General features: G+C 40.5%; 1 protein-coding gene and 1 long non-coding RNA gene across 5 annotated transcripts in view; one reads left to right on the forward strand and one right to left on the reverse strand.

The window, feature by feature from the left end:
* Positions 1-3,014: 3,014 nt before the first annotated feature.
* On the reverse strand, positions 3,015-3,846 carry LOC107311331 (uncharacterized). Its single transcript, XR_001553996.2, has 2 exons — positions 3,713-3,846; positions 3,015-3,622 (listed from the first exon to the last, which is right to left on the reverse strand). It is a non-coding gene; the product is annotated as an uncharacterized LOC107311331 (long non-coding RNA).
* Positions 3,563-22,443, forward strand: part of RMDN2 (regulator of microtubule dynamics 2) — a 40,279-nt gene continuing 21,398 nt past the window's right edge. For 3 of the 4 annotated variants that reach the window (XR_014944696.1, XM_015857792.2, XM_085543246.1), the window contains exons 1-5: positions 3,982-4,042; positions 4,523-4,989; positions 10,431-10,617; positions 11,579-11,681; positions 13,713-13,773. Coding sequence is in view for 3 of the 4 variants with exons in the window: in XM_015857792.2 (XP_015713278.1) it covers positions 4,535-4,989; positions 10,431-10,617; positions 11,579-11,681; positions 13,713-13,773 (806 nt within the window). In the remaining variant the exon portion in view is untranslated. Of the gene's footprint in view, positions 3,687-3,981; positions 4,043-4,522; positions 4,990-10,430; positions 10,618-11,578; positions 11,682-13,712; positions 13,774-22,443 lie in introns of those variants that run through there. The other variant, XM_015857793.3, reaches the window with a different exon arrangement.

Raw genomic sequence — 22,443 nt, forward strand, 5'->3', positions numbered from 1 at the left:
GCAGAACTGGGTGCAAACCACAGATGGATTAACTTCCCCACAACTCTCTGTCTTCTGTATTTTTCCTCATGCTTTTAGCTGCATTCATCCATTGTCACTGTCCAAACAAGATCCTAAGATGAAAAGGGATCCCATTTGCAGTCACACAGCAGCACATGGAGGAGGTGACCTCTCTGCAATGTTCTCTCCCTGTCCTACCTGAGTACCTGTGTAGCCCAGAGTCAAACATCCCAAATCCCCTGATCTAGAATGAAACTGTGCTCATCTCATAGGACACAACACATGATGTGGGTTACAAAAGATAAATTATTCCATGAGCAGACAGATCCTGACCTAAAGGAGGATCATTTGAACAGGAAGGAAATTAACTGTGAAAAATAACCTCATTCTCATAGGTATTTATTTATACTTAAGTGTAAGGTCCTGCAATTAGGTCACAGCAATCTCTAGCTGGGAAGGAGAATGGCTTGAGAGCAGCCCTGAGGAGAAGGATTGGAGGGTGTCAGCTGATGAAAGACTCAACATGAGCCAGCAATGTGTGCTTGCAGCCCAGAGGGCCAGCCATGTCCTGGGTTGCATGGGTTGCATGCAAGAGAAGGGTGACCAGCAGGTTGAGGAATGTGACTGCCCTTTTACTCTGCTCTCATGAGACCCCACTTGGAGTATTATGTCCAGTTCTGGAGCCTCCAGCACAAGAAGGACATTGAACTGTTGGAGAGGGCCTGGAGGTGGGCCATGAGGATGATCAGGGGGCTGGAACACCCCCCCTACAGGGACAGGCTGAGGGAACTGGGGCCTGGAGAAGAGGTAGCTCCAGTGGAACCCTTATAGTGACCTCCCAGTACCTGAGGGGGCCTGCAGGAAAGCTGAAGAGGGACTTTTTACAAAGTTGTGCAAAACCAGGAAGAGGGGAAATGGCTTTAAACTGGAAGAGGGTAGGTTTATACTAGATATTAGGAAGCAATTCTTTGCTGTGAGGGTGGTGAAACACTGGAACAGGTTGCCCAGAGAGGATGTGGATGCTCCCATTCTAGAGGTGCTCTGAAGGCCGGGCTGGATGGGGCTGTGAGCAATGTGGTCTAGAGGGAGGTGTCCCTGTCTGTAGTAGGTTGGTTGGAACTACATGATCTTAAAGGTCCCTTCCAACTCAAACCATTCTATGATTCTGTGATATTTTATGTATGCATATATTTATATAGCTGTAGATTTTTTCAAAGGAACTTGCCAGCATTTAATTTCTTTGTTAAATTTGTGATTGTCCAAAGATTATATGTATATAAGGTTATATGTATACACACAGAGGCATTCAGAAAGTGCAATTACAACAGCTCGGCTCCTCTGGGAACTATGCTAAGCACCGTATCTTTATTTGTAGAAAATAGCAGTGTGCTATTACTGATCCCCTTTGACCTCCAATTCATTATTTTTTATTGAGAGCACTGGACAATTGTCAATGGCAAGAGCAACAGAGAATGTTGTGAAGTCTGACAATGAATGAATGCTTCCCATCCCTTTGATGGAAGGTGAAATTTTGGCTGTTTCTTATAGCAAATAAGAAAATAAGCAAATATGGTTAGGGAAGAGCTGAATACAAGTCGACAGAACAGCAGGATTTCTGGCAGGCTGCTGGCAAGACTGGTCAAAGGTATTTAAGCTTTCACAATATTTGGTGATTTATTAACAAGGTTTGATTATGTGCTTACAACTGCTGAAATAATGAGTGTGAAATGTCACTAACACGTTACAAGTTTCTGCCTTTGCTACAAGCAGCAGGTTATTCTCTGCTGGGGAGAGAGCTTTAAAAAACAAAACACAGACATGAAATAGCGCACAAATGTCATGAAGAAAATACAAATGGCTTTTATACAGAAGTTAGAACACTGGTCAATTAATATACATTGTAGCTGGAAATGGCGTGCATTGGTTACCTGTGATGTAATGGTTCTTTCACCCTTTGGATGCAGTTGCTCAATAATAAACTAACTTTTCTAATATCACACAGAAAAATGCTGTCCAAGCTCAAAATGTCCCAAAAGACCAGGCTGCTGCATGGCCTGGTTTTACACTAACATATAATATAGGTGTGCTGAGCTCACCCAGGGACATCTGCCCAGGGCAGGTGGGAGGAAGGTGGGATGGTAATGGGCTCTCTGCACCTCAGAGCTGCTAACGTTGCTGAAACTTCAGGATTGTGACAGGCTTCTACACATGTGCAATGACTCCTAATTTCTGATTGGTGTGCCTGGGTAAGGTGGCCTCGGGTGCAAAGCAATTTAGGAATCTGGGACATGATCCGTGACTTGATTTTGACAGTCATGATGCATCCAGAGAAAATAATGGCAGCTGTAGACAGCAGCTCTTATTGGCTATTGTGTTTGGAAAGAAAAGGACTTCTCTAAGGCCACAGGGCACAGGCCTTAGAGAGCCACGTTAGAAGCTCTTTGGAAACACTCATGTTGTTTTCTGCATCTATAATCTGCTTCAGCTGTGTTTGTCCTCCCATTAATTCTCTTTATAATAACCTTTCCTGTTTTACTTGGCTTAGAGAAAGATTTTTGGCAAAATGATGCTGAGAAGAGAAAATACAAATAAAGGTTTTCCAACAAAACGTTATGACCATTCCCGAACATTTGAAATACGATCAGCATGAAGGTTCATGTCATCTGGTCCCATTTTTAAATACTGATGGGTTACACAACTCAAAACTTCTATTCCCATCACAAAGAAAGCCCTTCTTTGGAAAATTATCTTAGTAAAGATTTCACAGAATTGAGATGTTTACAAAGCTCAACTTATGAACAGGTTATACTTGTTTGTAACTTGGGAAATTGCAGAATATTGAAATAGGATTAATGTTTCTGCTTTAGAAGATCTCTTGTCTTTCCCAGGTTGTAGTTTGGCCTCACGGAAGGCTTGTTTTGTCCTCTCTTAGCAGAGAATTAGGCAGCAGGTATAGCTGTTTTAAGGGCAATCTTTGTAAAGAGAAATAGATACAAGACTATCAGACTACAATATTTGGGTGGATGAGCTTTTTATTGTTTTTTATATATAATCCCTTGTTCATTCTTAAAAAGGTATTAGCATGTTTTGGGGGGCTGGCTTTTTTTTTAAGAGCTACATTTTATTCCTTTGTCTCTGAGTGATGGGACTTAGGAAAATCCCAGCAGTTGACCAGCTGTTACTTTCCTTATGTGCAAGTCTTAATAGTTTCCTTACAGGTTTCCAGGGCCGTCACACAGAAGAACAGGAGTTTTGTGTTTTCACACTTGTGGCAGGATGTTGTGCAAGGGTCTCCAGAAGCACTAAGGAAGATGAATGGGCACAGCAGGTTGTCTGCAGCAGGTCTTCTTCCACAACCAGGCGCAGGAGGCAGAACCAGAAATATTGCCGTGAGGGAGAAATACAGGTCTTATGTCACAACTAAAAGATGGGCCACAGGAACAGTACATTGTGCTCCCCCATAAATCACAGTTCTGTGATTCGAGGCAAACTACAGTGTCAGCTCTGTGCTCTCAGGCAGCCAAGTTACTATTACGTTGTTGTGCCAGGGCCGCTCCTCTTGCCGCAGCTGGTCAGGGTTCCTCCGTGATTTGCAGCACTAGGCACAGAGGAAATACTGCCTCTGTAACAAAGGTTAAGTCAGTAGCAATCAGCAGCCGGCAGACCGGACAGAGACACGCTCACAGGTACATTAGCTCTGCAGCAGCCCCACCTGAGCCCCAAAGCAGGTGCAGCGGGCTTCCTTGGCAGCACCCCTCGGGGCGCTCAGGCAGCAGCGGCTCGGCCGTGTTCGCAGGGGGAGGCCCCGGCCGGACGGAGAGCCGCCCGTGTCCCTGCTCGCCGTGCCGGTGCCGCCGCAAGCCGCAGGGCGGGCCCGGCGCCCTGCTCTCGGCGCCCTACTCCGCGTTGAAGCGGCCGTCAGCCCGGCGGCCCGGCCGGCGCTCGCAGAGGAGGCCCGTCCCCCTCGATCCGGGTATCGCCGCCCCCTGGGCCGCGGCGGGAGAGCTGCGGGGAGCGATCCCGCAGCCGGAGAGGCCCGTCGGTACGTAGCGGGGACACGGGACCGGGGATGGCGCTGCCACCGCCGGCTTCACCCTTCCGGGACGGGCGGGGGGGCGGTGAGCGAGAGCGGGGCTTCGGTGCGGGGCGGGCGGGCAGCGGGGGGAGCGGGCTGCGCTGCGGCCTGACAGCTACACACCGCCGGGCAGGGGGGAATACGGGTTGATGCGAGTTTTTCACCTTTAAAAACAATAAAACACTCAACGTAAAATGAGGGGAGCGTTGTAAGTGAAAGCTGCGATGCTGTGCAGATACAAAAGCGTGCGTCCTTGTCGCCAACAACACACCGCAGCTGTCTCGGTTTTGCTGTCACTGCACATCGCCTGTTATTGCAGGAGCTGCTGGAGTTGTGCACTGATTATTCCGGCCTTAACGTTTTGTGATTTAAAAGCAAAGTAGGTGGTTTGGGTAGAGCAGGAAAATGTCTTTAACTCTGCCTGTTATTGTTGTCTCACGATCTTAGGAGAGCGCAGAGATGTCTCACTTTGAAAATAAAGGATTGATACTGGGCATAATGGCAGGGACTGCTGGAATAAGCCTGGTCCTGGTTTGGTACCACAAGACCCGAAAACCCAGTGCAGCCGTGCACATGCCTGTATTCACAGATGTAGGTAATAAGCTTCATGCTGTGGGTTTGGAACATGAAGCTCATAATGAACAAGGAGCAGTCATGGTTTTACATGGAAGGCAACTACAGATACTTGAAAAACTGAATGGTTTGCTAATAAGTGTGGATGAACTGAAGAGAGAAGTGAAATTTCTGAAAGAAGCAATTCCAAAGCTGGAAGATCTCGTTCGAGATGAGCTGCAGGGGAGAGGGGATATACAGAGAGCTAGTCCATTACACAGAGCAGTGAGGCGGAGGAAAGCAGAGGCAGCACCTGGTGCAACAGAAGCTACCAGCTCCGAGGAGGCGGAAAGTGAAGGAGGGTGAGTTGGTCACATTTTGTTTCTGCTATAGTTCGTATGCAGTGCAAGTTGCATCATTATGTAAGTGAAGCTTTGCGCTCTAAGCAGTAGTCCTTTTAAAGTTTTATGTGTATTTTCTATTTCACTTTTCAGAAGAAGATCACATTAGTTGTTTTCTAATCAGAGAAAACTCTGTGTGACCCCTCTGTAAATCCTCACTGTGGTGAAGCTGGTCCAACATGAAGTCCAATACAGACTGCTACTCTTGTGATTGCTGCTGTATTGCTACATAGCTGTGCAGTGAGAAGCAAAGTTCAGGATAATGGTGTGATTTATAGGCACTATCAGCAATGCAATAGGCTTGTTTAAGTCTCTGACAGAGCTGGTTCAGACTTCAGGAATACTTTTAGTAATTGTTTCCTGTGAGCCTTAAAGATGAGTTAGTACAGTGCTCTGCCAAAAGGTGTTGCATGCTTTAGAAGTTATATCTGAATGCAAAGTATGTACATGTGGCAGCCGTGTTTATTTGCTACTGTATATGTTTCCCAGTGCCTTAATATTAATCATGAGTGATTTAGGGTTCTAAGGTTCAAAGTTCCTTGCTTTGGTCACAGCTCACAGTCCAATTGCTGTTAATGAAGTCTTCTTTAGGCTTCAGCTGGGGAACATGCTGAAGGATGAGATGTACCTGGAGTTCAGGAGGTGAACTTTACTTCTGTAATTTCATCTGTTGCCTAATACACCCTACAGTAGTAATGTGGAAATGGTGATGACATTACTCCCCCGTAATTACATCTTTGTTTTGCTATAATAGATTAGAAATTTACATGTAGTATATTCAGTGTGTTCATAGCAGCTGTTTTCTGGTTAACATCTCCTCAGTGTTTTACATATGTAGCATAGGCAGCGTGATGCCCATAAACTGAGTTTCTCACGTTGTTTGATAATTTGGTTGGTTTGCAGAGGCCTTTATACTGAGGATAAAATATTTGGAGTTATAGATGAGTCTAAAGTACCAGTTAACAAACAATCAGGTTCACACGCACAGTATAGTTGTCATTCCACACCTGACACTGAGATCATTACATCTTCTTGTCAGGAGTGATGCGTTGCTGTTCGGGAACTAACCAAGGAAACTTGTCTGTTCAGGTTCTTTGTGACGAAGGAACCGATGGGATGATCTAATACAAGTGATTATAGTGTGCAAGAGCACTGAGTGTGTCCTTAGGAGAGGCCTTCTCTAATGAGTATTTGCGTACAGCTGGAAGGAAGGATGATAATTCAAGGTTGTAGATAGCATTAGTCATTTGGGTATGCAATTTTTTCAATGACGGTTTTTAATGTATTTTGAAAAGAGGAAGATATTTTCTTCCCAACACCTTTTACTCTATGTACTTGTTTCACATTTCTTCTCTATACTTAAAATAAGTTTATTTCAGTTTAGTAAGTTTCTTTTTCTTCTTCTTGTAAATGGGGATAGGTCAATAATCCTGGTTTGCGTACAGCTGAGATGTCTATAGGTAGGTTTCTCTGAGGTCATATCTAACTTCAGTGGCAGTGATGCACATTATATGAGTGTTTCTTATAAGAGACAGTAGGACACAATTTTTTTGAGTTGATATGCTTTACTACTTCATGTGCATTAAGTGTGTAAATGCCATGGGCTCTGCTTTATGCTGTCCTGTCATAAGTCTGTGCATGGCAATGCATTCAGCTACTGGCTTGTGCACTAGAGAAATAATGTTCTTAGTTACAGATTAAACTTCCTTTTTTCACTTTTGGTTTTCTATCTAGGATAAAGTACGTGCAACGTGTTTCACAGCCCCAGCAATGTTCTTATGATCCAGAAGATAGGGTTTTGCTTGTGTTAAGCAGTTCTGGTTTTAAATGATACATGAATTGTTCCAAATGACTACACCAGCTTTTATCATTACTTTTTTTTCCTCCTCTCCCCCCAAACATTTGATGCTGGCAGTCCCTGCTGTGACCTTCACTGCTTTGATCTATTCTGGTCTGTTCCCAATGTCACTGTTGATATTCAACACCTTGGAGAGAGAAGATTTGAATTATTGCCTTTCAAAAATTGTATATTTCTTTAAGTGGAAAAATAACACTTTCTATTAAGAAAATTGTATTTATTTTCATATAATAAAAGCTACCCTGATTGGAAGATATGCTGAATTAATGAGATCTTGAGTGAATACTCAAGAGCTCACCTTCTCTAGTCTGTTCTACATTCTGTTTTTAACTGTTTCAGTTTCTATTCTTCACTAAGACTTCCTCTTGGCCATTTGAGGAAGTATAACAACACATTGTGTCTAGATGATCACCTATGTTGGACGATTTCCCCTAATCCTATCTCACTTGTCATTTTGATGAGGTTTCATCCCTGTTGCAGTGTTGATGAAGCACTGAAACCAGCGTAACATTTGGCACCAGCATTCAGCAAGCCTGTCACCCAGGCTTTTCAAATCACATTTGATGTCAGTCACCAGAAAGATTTACATCAGTAAATCCTTTTACTTCCTATGTTTTATGTGTAACTCTTTTCTTAAAATGTTTTTCTTTGCCTGCTTCTAAGAATTTCTTCTTTATTTCTTCATCTATTGTCGCTGCCCATTTCTTTCCAGTGCAGTCTTCAGCTGACCTGACTCAGGTTTGGCAAATGTTTCCTCAAAGGCTGTTTATCATTACTGGTGGTTGTGTATACTCTACTTGTTAGTCCATGCCAATTTGATGTAGATGAATCTGTGGCATGTGATCACCATCCTACTGAATTAGCTGGGGCATTGTTTGTGTCAGGTGAGTATTTTGTAAGTTGTTAGGGAGATAACAAACCGTATTTGATCTGTCTCAAAGTTGGAGTGTTGTGAACGGATGGAGCCTGGTTAGGCTCAGTCAGAAGGCAATCCAACTAGTTGATCCAGTCTGTTGAACCAGCAGAGCGAGTTTACACCGCAGTACTGTTTTATACCGGATAGCTCAGTCGCATTTTTCTATTTTTATTTTTATGTTTTGTTTTGTTTTTAATGTGATACTGTGTGTACAGATTTTGTAACAGCTTAACCACAGTGTGATGAGTCTACAGCATGGTTTCTGTTTGCTTCTTGGACTTTGAACAGCCTTCTGTGGTCTGAGTCCTGCTGACTGACCATTGCTCCTCACATTCTTATCACTCACTGTTGTTCTCTTCTGAAAAAGATCTATTGGTAATAAAGATTGAAACAGTTGGCAATGAGTGTAGATATTTTCAAAGTTATTCCAGTTTTTCAGGTATTGGTTAATGTGTTTTTCACATGTAAATATTCACTTTACATAGAATCGTCTAGGTTGGAAGAGACTTTCAAGGCTGTACAGCCACAGAATGATTTAGGTTGGAAGAGACCCTAAAGGTCATTTGGTTCCAGCTTCTCTTTCTGTGGGCGGGAACACTTCCAGACATCAGATGTCCACTGCTTCTTCGGGCAGCCAGTTCTGGTGCCTCACCACGCTCGTCATGAATGATTTCTTCTTAATGTCTAATCTAAACCTACCCTCTTTCAGTTTAAATCCATCACCCCTTGACCTATTGCTACACTTGCTGGCAAAGAGTTTCTCTCCAACTTCCTTGTAGGCCTTCTTTAGGTAGTGGAAGGCTACCACTAGGTGGTAGTGGAAGGAAGTGGGATCTCCACGGAGCCTTCTCTTCTCCAGACCAAACAAGCGCAGCTCCATCAGCCTGTCTTTGTAGGAGATGTGTTTCAGCCCTCTGATCATCTTCATGATCTTCCTCCACTCCAGCAACCCTATGTCTTTGTTGTGCTGAGGGCCCCATGCCTGGACATAGTACTTTAGGTGGGACCTCACAAGTACAGAGGCACAATCACCTCCCTTGTCCTGCTGGCCATCTCTTATTTGGTGTATCACAAGATACACTTGGCTTTCTGGGCTGCAAGTCCACACTTTTGGCTCATGTTGAACTTCTTATCAACCAACACTATAAAGTCCTTCTCCTCAAGGCTGTTCTCAATTCAATCACATCCAGCCATTTACCATTTTCTGTTTATCATCTGGTAAAACGCCAGGTGAAATAGCAGATGTTAGAGTAGTTACAGAAAAGATTTGAAAAGCAAACCATAATAACTCTTCTTCCTTTATTTCTAATTTCCTTCTTGGTTTACTTTCATCATTCCTTAAACTCTAGGAGATTTTGGACTGTGTTGAAATAAATCTTTGCTTTGCTTCTGTATTTACATACACTTAGTATAGCTCTTCATAACATGCAGCTTGCTCTTCTGATATGAACAGATGTGTAAACCTGCTAGCTGGTTTTTGGAATCAGTTATCAATCTCTTTTTATAACAGTTTTATATCAGTAGTATCTCCTATTTCGTACATAAGTGGCTGGAGGGTCTTTCTGTCTTAAAATAAAACTACCTTCAGTTCAAACAGTTTACCCACATTTATAGGAAAAATCATAGCTATTTATTTTTTAGAGGTCTTATATAGACTTCTTAATGTGTTATAGTTTTGTGCTTAAAATATTTCAACCATGACAAGGATTGAACAGAGAGCTAGTAAGAAAATTAACGCAATCAGAAGCAGAACAGAAAATGATTTACTTGTTTCTTGTTTGCCCAAATGCTGAAATGATGTTTAATACTTAATTAAATTATCTTGCTCTTGTTTTATCCCTGTGACTCCTGAGCAATGTAGGAGTTTGCCCGGGTTGCCTGACTAGTGAGGTGGGGACTCATAATAGATGAAGTGGTTACTTTTTAAATATAATGCTATTCAGCTGCTCCAGTGTGAAACTGGAGGGCCCTAATGTATGCTCATCACTTTGGACAGTAAGGCCAACTGCTTATCTCTGTGTGATATTTACGACTTTTGTCAATATTTCCTTGCCCTTGACTGCCTTGTGCTGAGTACTTCTGCATGGAGCGTAATTAATTACTATAAGATCTTTCCCAGTTTCAGATATTCTAACCTTCAGAATGTACAGAGGATCGTTGTTATCAGTTTGTTTACATGTATTATCGCTTACACTTAGATCTTGAAAGTGTTTAAGAGAATATTGTATAAGTGATTCTCACAGCACTTCTAGCGTGGTTAGTAAGCTTGTTCCCATTTCAAAATGTAGAGAAATTGAGGTAAAGAGTTGAAAAAGTTGAGGTCTACAAAGTGTTCAGGGTTGCAGAGAATGTCTTATTACACATTAGTGATTTAAAGTGTTCTGCATTTGAAGCACAAGGACACACGTTTCTAATATGTCTCTACATTTTTTGATGTGGGATTAGGCAGGACAGTTTGAAACTATAATTGTAATAAGGTTCTGTAATAATTATAAGCTTGATTTCATAAATAAAAACTTTTTGGTTTGGACAAAAGGAATAAATTGCACTGAATTATTTGCATTTTAATTTCACAGTGATTTGCCAGTATTTTTAGAAAAGATAGTTATTGTTTTCTGTGATTTTCAGTTACCTTACAGCTCATACTGATACTGAAGGAGACTCTGAGGAAGAGAAGGGGTGTAAGAAGTCACCTGATACCACTGTGCTGGAAGATGAATTATTTAATCTCCTACAGGAGGTGGACAGTTTGCACAAGGGTTCAGAGGATGATAAAAAGGAGAGCTTCAAAATGCTACTTGAGAAAGAAGCCAAGGTATTAGTATTGTGTTGCTGTTAACTTACATTTATCACCACCTCTGTGAACAATGCAAGCATTAAGATGCACACAGATATGAAAGTGCAGTTTCATACTTATTTTGAAAATATATTGGAAAATAAATATTTCAAGGTTGCACCAATATTCACATTGGGTGGGTGTGAAAGTTTTGTTCTATTATATCCCACCTAGACTTAAAAATTTAGAGATTTTGTTTGGTTGTGTGTTTTTGTGTTCAATAAAGAAAGATACTGTGGGCTTTTTTTGTTCCTAGGTAAATGAAACTTTTTTTTTTTTTGCTGGTTTTAGAATGGCCTGTATGAGGAAGTCCTGTAGAATAAGTTATTAACCAGACCAAGTGTTCTGAAGAAATCAAACTGTGAGCCTGTAGTCTGCTTATACCTTTATGGTAGTCTTCATGTGTACTTCTTCTTTGAACACTTTACTGTGCACTTGTTTAAGTCTTGATAAAATTCCAAAGTGTTTGACAGTCAGCACTCCATTCAGTGTATCAATTTTCTTCTTCTCTGACAGGCATGATTAGTTCTGATTACATTTTCATTTATGTACTGGAATACCCAGGCAACTTGATGAAATGCTACTTGCAAGGTGAATTTGATCCTCATTTCAAATCTAAAGAAAGTACACATCACATCATTCAGGAATCTGTTGGATTTCAGGGGGTTACCCTTATATTTTTAATTTAAAAAAAAAAAAGGGACTTTAAAACTGATTTTTGAAATGCAGCCTCTTTAGCTTGTCTGAGGTATTTCCAAACCATTTTTTTCCTTTGGCAGTGAGAAATTGATATCTGGCTCTCATGTGAATTTAAAGTAGTATCAAAGGATGTAAAATAACAAATATTTATGCTGTGTTTGTCTAACCCACTCTAAGTATTATTAAAGCAAACTGTGTAAATCACAGTCTGATCTGATTCTAAGCTGTTCTCTACTTTCAGTATGAAAACAATGTGGACTTCCTTTGGAGACTTGCACGCGCTTATGGAGATATGTTTGAGATGGCTACTGATGCTGAGGAAAAGAAAAAATATGCTTCTGACGGTAAGTAGAATGCTTATGTACTATGTCTTCTGAATGTAGTGAAACATGCTTTGAACTTTGGTAAGGTTTTCCTATCCAATCTAGTAAATGAGAGTGTTTGTACTGTAATATTTTGCACAAGACCTATCGTGTTGCACAACTTCAGTCCATTCTTTCATCTCTGGAGATATATAAAAAATGGTAGATAAAAAGTCTTGTTGGTTACAGTGTAAGTCTGTTGGCTATGGATGATGCCTTAAAAATCTTCATTTTGATGAGAATCAGATGGAAACAGAATATAAAATCATAATTTTAAAATGAAGGAATATAAAAAATATTTCAGCACAGTTTCTTAATTACACCTTCGGGAGAGAGAGAAGAAAAGCAAATTGAAGACTTGTTTTTCTGAGGCAAAGTAGCACTCCTGCAAATCAGCGGTTTCTTTTATGATTGTACGGGGGATAGAACTGCTTCTTGTTGATGTTTTTTCAAGATTCACATGTATGACAATTTAAGATGTTGTTTCCAGGTATCTTTCCCCATGTATCCTGTTTGATAGCTTAGCCTTAACAATGTTCCAATGTTCTCCTTCACAGCTTTTTTTTCTTCGATGCTTTTAAGAGCATTTCCTTTTCTTTTACAGTCTAGTTTCATATTGGCAAGAAGGACAGTATATGTATCCCTTCTTATTTTGGATCTTCTTCTCTTGACTACAATAAAGCCTACTTCTTTTCTACATGTATCACTCTCCTCCAGTCTTTCCAAACACACTGTTCTCATGCTAATCTCTTTGTCTGTATCTGGGAATGCCCCTCTATACTTTATTTCTCCATTGCCTCTCCCTTTCTGCTGCACCAAAGTAAGGTTTTATAAGTGTATTTCAAGTTCATGTAATTCAGTCTTTTGTGACTCTTCTAACATTTTGTAGGTTGTTAATTTTTTTTCTGTCAGAAGGAAGGACAACACTGAAAAAGCAACTTTGGCTGCAATTTGTCATCCTTAAAGGCAGTGTCGTGCTCCTGGGCTGTTATTACTTACTCTGTAGCCAACTTATGCGTATGCCAAGGTCTCTGACCTTATCTTTTTGTTCCCATCCTTTCATCACAAATACTCATGCTTTCTGAACTACTTAATTGATGCTGTCTTTGTTTTAGTAGCAGTTTGGCTTCATTATGTGGGAATTTCTGCGAGGATTATAACACAAACTACTTTACAGCAGGCATCTCTGTTGTTGGATTTTTGCTTTTAGCAGTGTCTAATTGTAGCCTCTCCTGATGGAAGATAATGGCATAGCAAAAGACAGGGAGCAAGAAGGAATGACAGAGGGATTAGGTCTTGGGTAATCAGCCTCCTTCTGCTCCTTCTTGTGAAGGGGTGGGTGGTGGCAACCCTTTTCATCTCTGTTTTTGGAAGTGATGCAGAGGGATTGAGACTGCAGGGGAGCTGGCAGTAGTTTTGTGTTTTTTCATTCCATTGGGTTAGAGGACTGTGTATGCTGCTCTTTGTTTTTATGAAGTTAACTTGTAATACAGAAATGTCAATGTGGCTTAATTGGTTGCAGCTGAAACTGTGCAAACAGCAAGCATCTCATCTGGGTGCGTGGGTTTGATCAGGCCACCTTCTGTCATCTTTATTCAGTTAAAAGCAGAACCGAATGGAAGTCTGTACTGGAAAGGAACTTCAACTAGCTAATCCCTGTACCCATGAAAGGAAGCAGCTCTGCTGCTTATTCTGACAGGTGTTTATCTAACCTGCTTTTAAAGGTCTTACAAATAACACTGCCTCCTTCAGTAGTCCGGTCTAGTCCTTGGATTCAGTTGCATCTGACTTGATAAAATAGATTAAGAAAAAATAAGTTGTATCCATTTTGTTGGGGTCTCAGTGCACGTATAGAAGTGCAAATGATGTAAAGCCGTGATTGTCCATCTATATTTGCAAGAGAATTTTAAATTTCCTTACAGCCAGAATATATCTGAATGCTTAGTTCTTGGTACTTGTCAAAGATGTAGAAGAGTATAATACATCTTTCAATATGTTGTATTCCTTTTACAGGAAAGGCTAAGGCTGAAAAGGCTGTCCAGTTAGATGCCATGAGTGCTGAGAGTCATCAGTGGTAAGTTTGGAAAATTAATTTTTGCATCATTATATGTATTTATCAAAGCCAACACAAGAGACAGCTGTCTTTCACTATAAAGAAGTGCCCACATTATGATGGAGCTGGATATCAATTTTGTAAAATATTCTTTAATATTTTTATAGTTCTATGGAAATCATTTATTATTAGTTGTAGCTATATAATTGCACCGAAGTATTCCATGAAGCATTTATTATAGCGTGTGAGGCAACTCACTAACCATGCTTTAATGACTATTCTGAAATGTAGGTGGGAGTATTTGCTTCAGTCTATATATTATTGCTCAGAAAAACTATAGTCTTCTATTTACTTTCTCTCTCATCACTCCTCAAAATAATGCCATTTGGCCTTAGTCTTTGTCTTTTCCTTTATGAAAAGTAAGCATTCTCCAAAATTTTGAGAAGCTAAACTCCAATAATTAGACAATAAGAGTATTACGAGAGTTTCAAGTAACTCCTCAGATTTGCCTTATTGTATAATTTTCCTCCAAGCTGGGCACTTGGATTAATTTCAAGGACCTTTCCTGTAATTAAAAAATCTTTGCAAATGTGGTTTATTCTTATCTGATCATCATTATCAGGTAAAAGATCATTCTATTGAGTTCTGTCAATAGGTCCTCGCATTGCTGTTTTGTTAATCAGTTTCACTGAACTGCTTTCTTTTCTAGTATTCTTAGCTTTCCTTTCCATTTTAGCTTCTATGTTTGCAATTAATGTTATTCTCACATACTTAATTTGGGAATTCACTTATCTTTCAAGTATCTAAACCTAATCCTGCTATATCTGGCTCTCTTAAAAGACATAGCCACTTGTGGAGCACAGTTTATCAGAGTTCCTTTTACCCACCTAAGTTAGAGTGACATTAATTTCTCCTCGTGTTGTTAACTACTTGGTTAGATAAAGATGGTTTCATTTAAGTAGGTGACTCTTGGGCTTGGTGTCTCATTCTTCCTGAGCTTCGGAGATGGCTGTGTTATGGCTCTGTGCTGTGTTGCTGTGGGCCCTGCTGTATTTCTATGCTTCTTTTTTTTCCCTTTTGGTTTATAGCAACTAGTGACCAAAATATTCACTATGTAACAATGGGGTGCTGGAAGTGGGAATTCCAGGCAGGCTTCACCTTCATGGTGTATAATTTGAGTATCACTGTTTAGTGCAAGGTGATACTAAGCTGCTGTAGCTCGAGCACCTGCTGACAATAAGTTGCAGCCATTTCTGCTGGTAGGCTGACCACAGCCATGGACACTTGCTCATGGTAACGATGCTATACTCCTCTCAGCTAGAGTTATGCATGTAAACAACCATAAAAGTCTCATGAATGTATGGTTGTCCATTTCTCTCCACCATACTGAGAGACTGACAGGATGGATAAACTCAATTTCACTGGCAGAAACGCTGCTGACAAAAGCTTGCATGTTGTTGAGAGAGGTGTAGGCGGTCTGACTTCAGATGTGAGATCCTGTACTGGCCGGCACATTGAGCAAGGGAAGAATTATGAGTGTAAAGAGATATGTTACAGAGGTTAGTTGAGAAAGCCTATATAAGAGTCTTTACTTGAGTATTTTCTGTTTTGTAAACTACTGCTTTTTGTTGGAGGCAAGGGATTTTGGTATGGTTTATAGTTATCATACTTTTTGTACATGGATTGCAAATAGATGGGGAGATTTTATTACTTGTAGTTTTAGTGATATGTGGACATTGCAAATTTAAATAGCTTAGTGTAATTTCTTTCCCTCACACATTATCAGCTTATTTCTCGTTTCCTGAAGTCTTTCTGATTTGAGACACGATATATGTATTTTTAAAGTGTAGTGTCCATACTGGATACATGGCTCTGGCTGAAGCCCTGTGCACTTTCCTGCTGATATGTTCCTGAAAGACGGTTGTATGTTTTTGTCCAGCCTGCTAACTCTCAGACTCTGGTCCCTATATGTTCTCTTCTGTGCCTCTACTTAACAAAACAAATTCATTGCTGGTTATCATGTGTTTCTTTTCTTCCTCAGTAGAGTGCTTTCAGCAAGTTTCTTAGGTTTCATGTTGATTTCAGCCCATTTCTCTGGTTTATTGAGCCACTGGGGATGCATCATCCTCTCTCAGATTACAAACTTATTTTAAAAGTTATATTTTCCATGAATGAAATTGTTGGAAGGTAATGGGTTCAGGACAAAATTCTGTGGAGCAGCTTTAATGACTGTGCAGCTACTTAATCGATGATTCTGCAACTATTTAAACAGTATTTCCACGGTCAGATTGTGAGGAGTGTCATGTGGGGCGAAGTCAACGGCTATACTGAGGTCAAGCCAAATCCCATTTGTTGCATTCCTCTAAGAGCGGTTTATCTTGTCAGGAAAAAATAAAATAAAAAAGTGGTTTTGTTGATATTCTTTATTCATTACAAACTTGTGTTACTGCTTTGTGTGCTTTTGACTTATGGAACAAAAGTTATCTCAGTATGTTTGCTTGCTTGTCTGTAACCTCTGTCCTGCCCACTTCTTTCTGAATAAGAACTGATTATCCTTTTTCCCTTCTGCTGGGATTTTCCTCATTACTCAAGAGAACTTGACTGTCAGCCATGTGAGATCTGTTTTGGTTGGATCTGGCTGATGCAAATTTATATAAACAGTATTTTACACATTAAACGCCATGAACAGGGAAGGAGAGCTGAAGAAATCTTTCCAGAATGAACTGGGCTCTCAAAATTGTATGCAGACAGAATTATGGCTAAAATAATAAATAGGCAAGACAACGCATGAACAGAAAACAGTGCAATACAATTAAGACAGTAGGGTCATAAAGTGGCTTAGGTTGGAAGAGACCCCATGGCTCATTGAGTTCCAACTCCTCTGCCACAGGCAGGGCCACCAACCTTCAGATCTGCTGCTAGAACATGTTGCTCAGGGCCCCATCCTGCCTGGCCTTTAACACCTCCAGGGACAGCATCTACAGCCCCTCTGAGCAGCCTATTCCAGCACCTCACCGCTCTCTTGGTAAAGAATTGCCCTCTGACATCCAATCTAAACCTTTCCTCCTTGAGCTTAAAACCATTCCTCCTTGTCCTGTGACTATCTACCTGAGTAAAAAGTTGATTCATCTCCTTTTTATAATCCCCTTTAAAATACTTGAAGGCTGTGTGATGAAATAACAAGGAAGTGACGTCTTAAAAATGTTAATAGAAAAGCACTAGGATCACTAACAGGTGGTCAATTAGGAAGTACTTACCGGTTCACTCTTGAAGGGCACTACTCATCTCCAGGTGTGTTATACTTGTATGTACACTATATGTGTCTACAGGTGAGTGTGGGACTTGTCTTCTCCATGTAGGAGTTGGAGAACTATTGTGTACCTTTTGATATTCTAAGGTACTTGTATGATGTCGTATGTAATACATGTGGTCTTCTAGAGTCTGTACCTTTCTCAGCCAGTAACTGGAGGTGATAGGAAAACCTAGGGCATCTCCTGTGGCAGAAGATATTTGAGCACAAGCAGGAATCCTGTGAACTGAACAGGGGCTCTGTTGACTGAAGCAGGAGATCAGATATACAGGGAGAGCTTGGACTGTCTGCATGATGAGAAACTCAGAACAAATGAATACTCAGTGTGAAAGCAACACTGTTTCAGACCTAAACCCTTCCTTTTCATCTCACTGGCAATGTAACATTTTCTTAGCTTGTGTAAGATGAGCCTATCTGACAGAATTTTCTCCCTTTTTGTGTCAAGTTCCTTGTTTCTGTATTGATTGCTGGTGCAGAAACTGGCTTCCTCACTTTGCCTAAGGAAAATTTTAACTGGTTCTTTACTAATATATACTTATTTCTGAGGGGCTTTGATATTTTCTATCAGCACAACTGAGGTTTCAGTTCATGTTTGGTATAGATGATCTCCAAATCGTTAACTCATGCATTATTACAGACGTTCTCTTAAACTGTTTAATATATTATGGCTTACTGAATGAGAATTAAATGCTAGACCTATTCTTCTCCTGGTCCTGTTCTCTGCTTACAGTTAACTCCTGGAGGGGCAAGTGGAATGTGAGCAGAGAAGCTGTTGAATTCAGCAATATTAGTTTCATCTTTTGTCTTTTTTTTTTTCTTTTTTTTTTCTCATTGCTAATTGTTCTATATTTTCTTTCTTATGTTTCTTTTCCTTAAGCTGTTCTGTTTTCTACGTATCTTTCGAGTTGAAATTCAGTTTATATTCAGAATTTTTCATATATGTCTGTAATTGTGTGCTATTCTCTAATACCCATCCAGTATCCCCCCTTCAGCTGTGAGCTCTTTTAACTCCTAGGGCCAGTTCCTTTAGGATTTTTAATTCGGTGAAGGTCTTGCTGGAACTGAATTAGTCCTTAAAATTAATTCCTTTCCTCTGCATCAGAAAGGGTCATTTGCTGCTGTGCTCTTGAACATCATTTCATAATAACTCTTCCACAGAAATTCATATAGTGTGGCACTCTTTTTATGGTGTAACAAGGAGGACAATAGACCTCTCAGAAGGTTTGTTTTGGAAACTTGCTCCTGTTGCTTGAAAGCTCCTTTACAGCATAAAGATGTTTTGGTCACACCCTGACTGACATAACTGCTCAGTAAAGACCCAGTGTAGGCAGAGCTGTGCTGGTAAAAGCATCCCTTATCCAGAGAAGGGTTTTTCTTGTGCTGTGGAACTGCTATCAACTGTCTGGAAAACAAAATATCTCTTTTTTTTGTCTTTACCAGGCAAATTTATTGTAATGGTTTTATCAGTAAACTCTTGCTCATGTATGCCCAGAGTTCTGCTGTCCTTTACTTTTCAGACATGCTTTGGATAAAAATAGGTAGTGTTGTCTGTCTTCTTAGCAGGTCATCTGCATTGTGTCATGAAACTGTATCATAAAATATATCAGCAATTAGAATATTCAGCTTACTGATCAGAACACTGACAAATTACAAATATCATGTTTAAACTAAATTTTATAAAACGTTAGCAGAACAAAAAGAGCAACATATCTATAAGCAGTCAGTTTTGGTAAGGAACTTCTCCAGATGCAAATTATTTTCATATCTGAGTCCAGATTTTAGAAAACGTGATCACTCTTCATATTGTGGTTGCCAGTGAGATCATAAAGCCTTGTTTTAATGGTCACTGCTTAATAAATAAAACAAAAACAAAAAAACTTGAATGGTACCACTGGAAAAGAAAAACTAGCTGTGAGGTATTACTATTTGTTTGACCACCCCAAAGAGAGATAAATACCGTTCATGGCTTGTTGCTTTGTTCAGCTTGTGTTGATTACTCAAGTTGTGGAGGAATGTGAATGAAGAAGTCGGCATAGGCCTATTGCAGGTCACTGAGTTTTTGCCTAAGCCTGTGAGGAGGAGCATGACGAATCTCGTGGGATAAGGGTCTTGAAGTAGTGGTGCCTAGGTGAAATGCTGCAGCCAGTGCAAATGAGGTGAGATTCAACTGCCTGTTTACTGGAAGCTTCTTGCCTGAATGGTCACAGGGAAAATAATACTGGCAACCAAGCAATGCCTGTTACCTTTCTGTCAAGAATGGTTGTATTACTACCCAAGAAAGCTATTGCTTCACTTTATTTCCAGACTCGTGAAGACCCTACTGATTTTTTCAAGATCATACTTGCAATTACAAGGAATAGTAGTGTCAGTTACAAAAGCAGAAGTTAAATTTCTGGAACATGGTTCAGTTGTGGGTTCTGCAGCCTCAAAAATGCAAAGCATGGCATAGCTGTGTTCTATTGATGAACTTCTGTGAATATCCCATAGCAGCAACATTTTTCCTTGCTTGAATAATGTCGTACGTGTTGTGGTAATGTATGAAGCCAGAATTCTTAAATGTTCTTATGTTCATGTGTTTTTTTTCCTCTTTATTATTATTATTATTTTTTTTCTTTTACCAAAGCATAGATTTGTTTCCCATGTATTTTCACATGCCACTTTATCCCAGCATATGCAGCATTTGATATTTTCCTGGAGCTCAGCTTCGATGCTCTGGTAAATTTTTAATATGAAAACTATGTTTCTGCCAATTTTTGCAAGGCTTAGATGCATTCCAAGTTTAAAAACAAACAAATGGGGGGGAAAAGAAAATCACAAAAACAACCAACAATGCAACCAAAAAAGATCCACAAAAATCCCATCACCCAGCAACTGAGAACCTAAGCACTTCACTTAGTTCCTTGGAACGTTTTTCTTTGTATGTCTGTCTTTCACATTCTTAACTCTACTTCTGTATCTTTATCGCTCCCATTAGGGAATGGAAGGCAAACTGAAATTTTTTTTTTTCTTCCTTTAAAGATGAAAAGATACATTTTTTTACAATGATGTATCACTGTAGGAAAGTGATGCCAAGCTCTGGAAGAGTAATGGAATGGAATGGCAAGCAGTGATAAAAGTTGCAGAAAAACCCTATGCAATTCAATGTGAAGTGATACCATGTTGAAGTCAGATTAAAAAGTCAGTCCTTGGGTCTGGCTTGGTTGCAGATGGTCAGTGTATGTCAGTGAGTGAAGCAAGTGTGGCAGGAAGACTGTGGCCAAGGGGTAAGATAGGATTTTGAGTGCCCTGATATGGCTTTTGACTCAAGACCTTTAACCTTTGCTATGTATATCTGTTTCATTTGGAATAGCTGTGGTTGCCAGAGCCAAACTGCTGGTATCAGTTCTCTGTATTATCTTTGTTGAAATTCAGGTTGCTTGCAAACATGCTTGATAAAACTTGCTGGATCTACTCCTGCTGCACCTTTTGCAGCAGGTATGTGCTATACAGTTTTATGTTGTCTGAGTAGGTATAGAAATTTTGGAATGATAGAAAGGAAAATGCAAATTCATCTTGATCTGGCTGTGCCCTGTGCCATGGGGAGCCTGTTACATGCCCACCACCTACTGGTGAAGAACTCTCCCCTGACTCAGCTCCATACCATTCCCTCCAGCCCTGTTGCTGTCACACAGAGCAGAGCTCAGTGCTGCCCTAATGCTCCCTGTGAGGAGCTGCAGCCACCATGAGGCCTCCCCTCAGCTCCTCTGCTCTGGCCCGAGCAAACCCAACTTCTCCTCACACACTTTGCCCTCCAAACCCTTCACTATCTTTGTAGCCCTCCTTTGGATACTCTCTAATACATTCATGTCCTTTTTACGTTGTGGCACCCAACCCACACCTGGTTCTGGAGGTGAGGTCACACAGAACAGAGCAGGACGGCCTCTCTCCTTGCTTGTTCCGCGTGTCTCCACCAGGTGGGGCCATTGCTGAAGGCTAGGCGACCATCGGCTGCAACAGGGGGCCTGGGTTTGTGGGGGCCTTGAAAGGCGATGCTGGGGCTGAATGGTAAGGAACACACCGAAGCCAATGTAGTCAGCTCCCGGTGTCTTAGTGCTGTCATTGCTTGTTGGACCAGTGAAATTAAAAATTTGCTTTCTCTATGCTTGCATTCTTAAACTCTGAAAATTATTTAAGTGCCAAACGAACTCTTCCCCGGCAAAAAACAACCTCCCCCCTCCCGAAATGGATCTCTGAAATGCAGTCAAATCTCAACTCTAAACAGTTACTAATTGTTTTATACTAATTTGTTGTCTATCCCGGTTTAAAAGTATAAAATAGAAAAAGATGGGAGGGAAAAAAAAGGCTACAAATATATGTGAAACAAATTTTTATGCTTTTAAAGTGGGTAGGTCAGCTTATTTTTCATTCATTATGAATGTTCCATGGATTTCCCTCCCCGGAGATTTGAGCTGTAAGTAGAAGTTTTTCTTTGAACTGGTTTAACTAAGGCCCTCTTTCTTGTCACGCACAGACAGGGAAATACTGCAAGGTGCTGGATTAGCTGTTCGCTTTTCATTGTTTTCTTTTGTAGCAGCAATCCGTTTAGCTATGGTATGCTGAGTTTATCTGATTAGCACTTAATGAGTAAAGGGAATAGGGGAAATGTTGCCCGAGTTACTTAAGCCTAATAAATGTTTCGGTACCTTCCCCCTCTTTCTAAATACCTGAACTTTCCTGACCCCGCCTTGCTCGTTCCCACCCTCCCCACTCTTTCCCATAGGAAACACTCCTGCTGTCAGAAGTGTTGGTGCCATGAGCCGGGCTCTGCTCAGTGCTCCGCAGTGGCAGCACATATCCTCTCAGAGGGGCTTGACAGCTGCCTGGAGCTCTCACAAATAATTCCTGTACTGTGCTAACTGCTGTGCTGTACCTGGGAATGTCAGCCGACCAAAAGAGCAATAACTTGCAGCATGAATATTGCTAAATTAAAACCACTCGGTATGGCTCTAAGCGATAAAATGATTTATTTAGTTATGCTGGCAGTGACATTTTAATGAGGATTCATTGAAGCTTGAATAATTACATTATATAAAGAAATTAAAGAAGGCTGAGGTTTAGTAATCCTTTAAAAACTGTGTGCCATACAGATTGCAGTCGTGTTACCACCACTGACTTCACAAGCTGCTTCCACAACTCCCATCTTTTGCTCTGTTCTTCAACTTGATTTCCCACTTCTAAATGATTCTTTGCTTTAATTCAGCATTACCTTGTAAAATCTTAAATATGAAATTAAAAATCATTCTTAAAAAAATGATGAGTCATCAGTATTAGTCTGTGATGCTCAAGTATAGCTTAGGTGGCTCCATTGCTTTTAGGAAGAAAAGTGAAGTTGTCTTAGTGAG

This window comes from Coturnix japonica, chromosome 3 (assembly GCF_054131305.1).
Source record: "Coturnix japonica strain WE chromosome 3, WE-NBRP24, whole genome shotgun sequence".
Lineage (NCBI taxonomy): Eukaryota > Metazoa > Chordata > Aves > Galliformes > Phasianidae > Coturnix > Coturnix japonica.